A 9,551-nucleotide genomic window follows, 5' to 3' on the forward strand; every position below is an offset into this window, starting at 1 on the left:
AATATTTTTATATTGGACATAACATTTAAAAATGCGACTTGCTAATAGGTAAGGTAAGCAATTATATAAATTTACAAGATAAGGTCTCTAATTTTTATATTATTATCGTGAATTCCTATCTAAATATACGGTCATTAAAGAACAAGGTAAACGAGAATTTTGCATAAGATATTAAACAGATACCGCAAGTAACGAGCACTTTTATACTTTGATGACAGAACAGAAAATCAAGACAGTCTGTCGAACGAAACAGCGTAAAGTCTATTCGATTATGCATGCTGCGTAAAAGAGATGATAACGTTAAGACATTTTCCTTGATCCGATTAAAATGGCGAATATCCTTCGAAAATCCAACGTATGAATATTCATTCGATGCCTATTCAAATAACCACATATGTAAATGTGGCCAAGTATAAACGCACATTTTTGATGCCTGCAATGCATTATGGGAATAGCACATCTTTCGAGATAACACTGGAATTTGCACATTCATGTGTATTACTACTATCTAATATTTATACACAGTACTTCTTTCATTCAAAAGAAGATTATATCTTTCGTGATGAACACATTTTGCTTTATACCAACAAGATATCACTGTTAGATACACGATCAGTAATGTGCATCAAACTATGCTTAACATTCGTGATAAATTATTTAATCAAGAGCATAAGAAATGCTTTTCAAGCCCTTATTTATATTGATCAATCTCGAATACAACTATGTAATTATTTATACGGATTCGAATGATTTCACATATTGAAAATCACGATCCAAGAAATCAAGCAAAAATCAGAATGCCCTCAATCAGATCCCCTCGCGGAGGCTGTTTTCCTTTAAAACTCGTTCGTCGTAAAAATAAACTATTGTTAAAGGTATCGAAATCCCGGCGTTGCGAGAAAACCCTGTCGTCGTCTCCGCTTTGTGGGACGATGCAAACCCGTCACTGGTTTTTCACCAGTTTTAATTCATTACAAAGAGGGTGTGACTCGGACATATACATAGGTATACACGGAGGAGGAGAGATCCCGGCTGGACGACGAATACACAAAGTAAAATCCTTTCTCTCTCCCTCTTCCTCTCCCTACTGATCGTCTACTATCCCTTCCACTCTATTCCTCTCTCTCGTCTCGCACGAGGAGAGCGAATCGTCCGTAGCGCTCAGCACCGACGACCCGTGCACACGCCGTCCGCACACATTCTTTATATATAATTTCGCGTTAATCTACGCGACGACCAGCGCAAAAGCGAGTCATGCCGCAAAGTGAGGCAAAAAGGTTCCACTTGGCTGAGCGTGAAACGGGACACAGATTAAATCCCATCCTGCCGGCGCACGACGTCGCGGCACCCTTCCTCTCCGTCCAACTTCCCTCCCCGCTACGCCATCGGCCCCCTCTTATGCCACCCTACCTTCCATCACACTCCCTCACAGTGCGATCCCCTACCCCTCTTCTACCTTCACCGTGGCCGACCTCCCTCGCCAAACAACCTCTGAACCTACCGTTCCTAACGCTACCGCCCTAGACAAGAGGGGTAGGGGCAGTGGGAAAATTCTGCCATTTCGTTCTCTTTAAGCGCAGAAATACTTGTCTGCTGTATAAATACATTCTTCGTGCCGATTAATACCATTTTCACTTGTTTTGCGCTTTGTGGTAACTTTTCGTTTGTTTCTAGTTTAACACGGTGTGTAAATAGTATTAAACTACTACCAGAAATATATTGAGTATATATTGGAAAGAACTGAATTCATGATATAGACAAACGATACATGATATCATTGCAAATCTGTACCGATGACGCTATATGATTTGCAGATTTATAGATAGATATTTTCAATGATGTACATTCAAGATATTATCCTGATATTAGATGTTGACTAAATTGCGCAATAAAAGTAGCAACAGTATAGAAAATTATGTGAAAAATGATTTAAATTCAAAAAATACTTGCCTTAGATTATATAAGATGTACATTTCGTTTGCACGTGTTGATAGGTTAAGATGCACAATAAACGATAACTGATCATATGATAATGATATTATTTCTATACACTGTTTCTCAGTCATTCTCACTAAACTATTTTAGCAATGACGTATTCGTAACATTTATAAAATCTACATTTCGTTTACAATGTTCTTTATTTCCATTACACAATTTCTATTAACAATAAGTCGTGAAACACATGACATTAATAGTTACTCGTAAACCGTCGCGTCGGTAACTTTGCGCCGAAACATTTTCCCATTTAGCGACTAGCGCTACACGAAAGGTGGCGAATTAACGAATTTCCAACTGAAAAATGGCGGTGTTTATATACGTGCACTCGTAAATAATACAATATAGAACAGTATAAATGGTATGTTTCCCCAAGAGAAACAACAAAACGATCAGCAACGGCTGCTGGAAAGGAACGATTGATTGTTATCCGATAATAGAAACAAAACAGGCCAGCGAACCGGCTAATACGCCACTTCAATTCCCAACGATGACAGAAAGTTTACGTTAGAATGTTTGTTTAATGGAATGCAATAATATTACGCGGGTAATTAGCCAGTGCATTTTCAAGTGTCATCTTTTCGAATGTAAAAAGTTTCGTGATTGGTTCTCTTCATGCTCGAAGACCGTCGCACACAGAGAATTCGATACTTCTGATGCGAGTGCTACTATTCTCGTTAGAAACATATAACTCCTTGAGTAACCAATTTCTAGAACGGTCCGAAAAAGTTATGAAGTACTTTTCAAAATGCATCGCGTCGTTTCGTATATCCAAATGGATTGAAAGATATTGTTTTGAAATATTTTTTTTTCCTTTATAAAGTTGAATATCGAAATGTGAATATTGTAGAAGGTAATTATCACCAATATAAGATAATCAATTATATATAAGTAAAAATCAGAGGAACAATGTGCAAAAACAGTTGAATTTTAAACATGAAAGTCAATTTTCTTTGTTTTTTCACTAAGATGTTCGAAAAGTATGATATTACCCTCAATTCCAGAATCGCAATGATTTAATAACGTTCGAAGACATAAGCAGAATCCCATTACACGAAAAGTCCGCCGGTACATGAAGAATATCTCGGCAATGCGTACATTTCCCTGGAAATATTTTCTTTTCATTCATTTCATAGCATCAATGGCAAAGTAAAGAAGATAGAAGAGAAGTAGCACGGGAACAGATGGTATGATATGTTTTATTTATTTCAAAAAGGAGGTAACACTCGTTAAACGTTATTATCACGTTGGGATGAAAGATTGAAAACGGGAGAGGAGAAGGACGAAGATAGAATGAAGTTCACTCTGACAACTTGCTTCAAGCGTTTCTCAGGCTAAATCCACGCCACGAGGAAGCAAGAGTTTCATCTGAACGCGTCCTACCGCGACATCAAAGATGGCGTGCGGAGTACACATTCTGTAATGAGTTGAATATCGCGGGTAGAGAGAGGCATTCTATCCATCCTTTGCTTTCTAATAGATTTAAACGTACTCTATCTCGGTCTAACCTTCCTTCTCAGGTGAATTCATTACAGGCAGTGTTAAGAAGCAGTTGAATTAGCGAAAGCAACGCCATCCTAACAGTGTATACTCGTTACCACGCCTCTTATTAAAGCCGCGAGGCATCGGATCTTCGTCGCTTTTCACCATGAAGAGAAACCACGAAACATCACGATAGCATCGAAGTTAGTAGTCGGGTGATTACACTTGTGCGTTCCTTAATTATAATTGAGAAGTCGATGGTAATGTAATTGGTATTTAAATGCACGCTAAAATAATTAAGTCATTGACAAACTTCTTCTATTTTCTTTAAATGTTTTTTTTTCGTTTTATTATTATTATTATTTTGTTTTTTTTTAGAAGGATCGTCAAGATTTTCAACTTCTTGATAATTTTTAAGGATCTATNAATGCACGCTAAAATAATTAAGTCATTGATAAACTTCTTCTATTTTCTTTAAATGTTTTTTTTTTCGTTTTATTATTATTATTATTTTGTTTTTTTTTTAGAAGGATCGTCAAGATTTTCAACTTCTTGATAATTTTTAAGGATCTATTATATTAATGGATTTTTTTTGAAGAAATGGTAAGCTAATTTGAAATTTTGTTAATGAATTCTAAAGAAAACTTCGTCAAGAAAAAAATTGAATAATTATTCCAATATAAATTAAAAATAAATTAAAGAAGTAATATAAATATAATATATTTATTAGAGTTTCAAATATCTAATTTGCATAATATTAGATAGATATGTTGATTTAATTATTGATTTCTTATTTAAAAACCAAAATAATTATGTTTTTTTTTTTTCATTTTTAACATTTTTTATCAGCTGGATATAATAATAGGAACGAGAAAAAATTCGAAAGCAAAAACAGTTCCATCCATAAGCGATAGAATAAATTATGAAACAGGAAATCTCGAGATGCATTACGAGCGATATCCTATTGCCTCGCCATGGATAATCCCGCACCCTCGACATTTATTGCCCCTCGAAAAGCCAGCGCAGGTAATCTCCGCAGCTTCGGCTGGCACGCGAACCGACCGGCACACGAGCGCCCATAACCATTAACAAATCTTGTAACCTAGCACGAAATAAAGTGCTCTCGTGAATCGACCGTTTGATTCCAATAGCTACGGGGGCTGCTTTTATGGGAGCAAGACGAGAGACATGAAGGGGAACCAGAAGCTGAAGAACGAAGAGAAAGCGATAGAGAATCATGGAAGAAAGAAGAGTGTCCCTATATATGTGCGCGCGCGCGCATACATCGTTCCACAAGGGTATTGTCGATCTCCTCTCGCAATTCTCCGCGATGCTCGAACGGTGCACACAACATCACGAAGAAAAGAGGGAGGACGACTCTTCTATGCCCGAAACTCGGGTATTATGATCATCGAACGTAATACGATATGGCCAAACTTAGGATAAACATACACGCCCCTAGCACACTGCTGGGCTGACCTGAACCTAAGACCTGCCGGTGAAATCAATTTTAACGGACTGAAACTGAAGGGAATTATCAGATTGATGCGCAGACTTGGGTTTTAGTTCGGTGAAGATAGTAACTTTTGGTTATGAGAGATTATATAGAGGGATGAAGATTATGATTGTTGAGAATGAGAACCGAATGATTTTTCAGTTTCACTGTAAAAAATGTTTCTTGTATTTCTTTATAAAATAAGTTTTCTAGCAAAATTTACAAAATTTTCTTATAAAAATTGAAGAAAAGGATATGAAAATAAATAAAAAAAAATAAACAAAGTATAAAAGTAAAACGAATAAATTGCATAGTAATAATCATCATTTGCAAAGAAAATGTACTTTCATACGATTTTAAAAATTTCACAAATAATGAAATATACGAACAAAGATAAAAATCTAAAAAAAAAAAGATAAGTGATTATTTAAAAGATAAAAAAAAGAAAATGATTTATATTATGCATCATCAAGAATTCAAGAAGCAAAGTTTAAAGATTTTAAGCAATCTAAAGAACAATATTTCTTATAACATTAAAAAAATCAGTGAAATTGCGTAAATTGTGTAAAAAATTGTGTAAAAAAAATTCTCGCAACCAAAACGATTTATACCATCCATTCTAACTAATCTTACTGTTTCCAGTGCGCCGATTTATATTAAACAGAGGAGAAAGGGGCACGCACACGATTCAACATGAAACGAAAGCGAACAAAGAAGAGACAAATTGGCGGTGTAGGCGCTCCGCTTATTAAAGCCAACGCCTGACCCAACCTGACCCGAAGCAATACACCCCGATTGTGCCGAGTGTTGTAGTCGGATAGGAGGGGAAAGTCGGTGGTATCGAATCGGTAGAAGCTTTTTGGGTAAAAGGCGCCACCCTTCGGCGTTGAGTCTCCGTTGAAGGGGCTGTTGGCCCGACAGAAGCCAAGGAAAGGCGTGTCGGGTTACCGGCTAACCCCGGGGGTAACCGCGAACCCCACCTAAGCCCATAAGCGTACACGTATTTGCGCACCCCTTCGTATAACTCATTGGGAAGGTCACAAATTTCGCTCGAAGGTTGCGGTGCGATCCGAACCACCTATGATCCTATGGGGCACCATCAGGCCACCGTTAGCAAAAAGGTAACAAGATGTAAATTGAGACGCGTTTAGAAAGGATATACTGCTAATTAACGTAGTAAATGTTACATGAACTTGTATATATAGTGAACTTATAGAGACGATTAATGATCAATTTTGGCTATCATTAAATTAATGATAGTATTTTAAAAGGATTTATTAAGATATTTATGTAACTCTTAAGACTTATTCTGTAAATATAATAAATTAAAATAACTTGTAATTTATAACAGAATTTATTAATATTGATTATTTATAATTTATAATTTGTAAAATATATATATCATTTTTAGTAAAAACTTGTCAATTTGGGATAAAATAGAATCATCTTTTTAGGTGGTCAAGAAAATTCAAAAATTAAGAGGAACTTGTGTTCGTCGGCATTTTGTACTTTTGAACAAGCTACGGAGCTGATTCATGGAACTATACTCTTCCGTCCCGATTGGAGACAACTCGAAATCCATCCGAAGGTACGATCCATCGGTCCAACCCGATTGTATATCGATTAAAAAATCCTCGTGTCGGGTTTCACGGTACATGGTACAAAGTTGACATTAACGATTGCTGACAATACGAAAGGCGACCGACGCTCGACCGCATTGTAACGGCCTTCTATTAGCACAGTCGACGAGATACAAAAGCCGGATCTTCCAGATACCCATACCTATCTGAATGACAGATAATCGGCCACCTTTCAGTTTTTTGAGGCTCGCGATTAAATATTCCACTTTTTTTTCTTACTTTCTAGAAAATGATCTTGTCTTCTTAACAAGTTTCAAAGATGTATTTATTTTTTTTTCTTTTAAATTTTTATTTTTATAATATAACAACGAATATGAATTTTTCTTTTTATTATATATCATTAACTCATATTAAATAATTTCTATTTCAGAAAATGGCTTATGTATAATTCGCACTTGCAATTGATAGAATATGAATATTTATATCAATAAAAGAAAATTATAACGTGATACAAATACGTGATACTGCTTTCTGTGATACAATCGTTTTTTCCAATTCTTTTGAATCATGTGAAAAAGCTCGGATAATACCGCTTGTCAGCGAAACCAAAGTAAAGAGAAGAAAAAACTATATAAAACCTTCATGTCGCAGTTCATCGATGCTCGGATTACAATCAAACACTTTGCTGCCGGTATATTTTGCAACAGTAATTCCACCAATCTGTGATAAATGAGTTTTGCGATACAGATAGATTAAGCGATGATACAGTTATAATAGCTTTTATATCAACGTGGTGTATAAAATGATTTTCAAAAAATCTAGAATAATATCTTTGAAATATTGCAATACAAAAAACATAAATCAATGCAAAAAAATTATTGTTATCGACATTTATATATATCTTATATTATTATATTGATTCACAATATCAATAATATTCACAATATCAATAATATCAACTATATTAATTAAATTCTAATTTTTTTATTTTTTCTTATAAAACTAATAATCGTATAACCATACAAATTACATCAGTATAAAATATTTTTAATATTTTCAATATTTTTTATATTATTTTAATCCATAGAACAAAGTTGACATAAATGATATGTAAAAACTCGAAAAATATCTATTAGTTTTCAATTATGTAATTAATCTATTATTGATTAAGTTAAACAAATTAGACTAACCTTTATGTGGCATCTTCCAGAAGGGCGGTTCGGGGGTGGGCGAGCAAGGGTTAGCCACCCCCGCGCCCAACAGGGTTCTTGCCGCGTGCAGCGCCGCCGCCGCCGCTTCCCTGCTCCTCGCTGCCGTAGCACTTGGCGGGTAATCCGAAGCGCTGTCACTTTCGGCGATGCCGCCACCGCCACCGCCGCCTCCACAAGGACGAAGGTGCAGGTTCAGTCGACCGCCGCCGACCGTGCCACCACCTCCACCGCCTCCTCCGCCGCCGCCTCCGCCACCGCCGCCACCTCCGGCCACGCTAACACAATGCTAGAAAAAACAAACGAACAATCATTAACTATTAATTTAATCGCTCAAAGCTGAGAATCGTAGAATGCAAATAAGTTTGACAGTAAAATAATTAAATTCTTTTGAAACTTGTTTCTTGAAAGTAATTTTCACAACTACAATTGAGAGACTATAAGAGAATAATATTAATTTCTCAACATAGAAAAATTATATTCGAAAATTTTATTCTTAAATATATCGGAAAGAAATATTGAATATGATTGATTATAACTTTTGTATGATTTATAGAATGATTCAAAGTTTATACTTTGATCGCTAAATGCTTCTAGCAAGAGTTTGTTTTTTCTGTATTTTTATTAAAATTTGAAATATATTATTATAGATAGAAAATAATTTGTGAAATACGTATGCGAAAATGATATTAAGTGAAGAATATTTTTAGAGAGATATTTTTTTTTTTACATTTATTTTATATGAAATTTAGTCATATATAAATATGCAAGATATAATGAGCAAGAAATTGTGTCTATAATGAGATGCATATCCATTCATAAACTAAAAAAATTAATCGATTATGTGTTACTGTAAAGCCAAACATTATAAACATTCTTAAAAATTCAATATCTTTTATGTAAATTTGACGATTTATTCATCAAAATCTTAGAAAAAGTGACATTTTATACATAAATCACTGAAAATAGCACAAGTAAAATAGTAATTAAAAAATATCGCATCAGAATCTTATATAACATTGACAACAGGACACAGAAAGCTAATGCATGAGATTTACAAGCAAAAGCTTGTTGGTCTTTTACAGAAATAGCTAGTGTTTATTCATACCAAACGAAGTACATGCTTCCATCTTCTGTTCTAACATTTTGCATTTCACATAGATATTTTTTATTTTGTTCTAGGTAAAGCAAATTAGTTTCATTATATGTATAATATTTTTTTTTGAAAATCATACACCACATTCAAAATTTTGAAAAATTGACTGCTTTTTATGCATCTTATTATTATATATACATATGCATGTACGTATTTACAACAATTTCTTTCTAAATTCTAATATATTTTTTAAATTCCAACAAGAAAATAACATGCATGTTCCTATGAAATTAACTCGATGTTTTTTTTTTCAAATCTTGTTTCGAAATAATAGTCCGCCTTGTGATTTTTTTCTGTATTTTTAAACAAAGAAAAAGAAAATGCTGAATCGTGTTTTGTTTAAATTTCGCTTCCATATCTCATATATCGCGGTATGGTAGCACGATGCAATATCTTACGTTTCCCACTGATTTTTGTTAAAACTTAATTTCGAAGCTTACAGAATTAGGCAGAGCATTGGAAACACAAGAAATACGTGTCAAGTGAAATTCGTACATGTCATGAATACGTGTCATGAAATTCTGATGGATTAAACACGAATGGAAAAACATTAACATTTCAGCAATTTTTTTTTTTTACTGGTGGTTGAAATGTGATTTCAAACTCGAGCATTTGCAATTTACCGGCAGCAAATG

General features: G+C 34.6%; 1 protein-coding gene across 1 annotated transcript in view; it reads right to left on the reverse strand.

The window, feature by feature from the left end:
• Nucleotides 1-8,105, reverse strand: part of LOC122719309 (paired box protein Pax-6) — a 31,932-nt gene extending 23,827 nt beyond the window's left edge. Inside the window, exon 1 of the mRNA XM_043945018.1 lies at nt 7,743-8,105. Coding sequence (XP_043800953.1) covers nt 7,743-7,755 — 13 coding nt within the window. The 5' untranslated portion in view covers nt 7,756-8,105. The remainder of the gene's footprint in view (nt 1-7,742) is intronic.
• Between the last annotated feature and the right edge of the window lie 1,446 nt (nt 8,106-9,551).

This window comes from Apis laboriosa, unplaced genomic scaffold (genome assembly GCF_014066325.1).
Source record: "Apis laboriosa isolate Shangri-la unplaced genomic scaffold, ASM1406632v1 scaffold74_cov149, whole genome shotgun sequence".
Lineage (NCBI taxonomy): Eukaryota > Metazoa > Arthropoda > Insecta > Hymenoptera > Apidae > Apis > Apis laboriosa.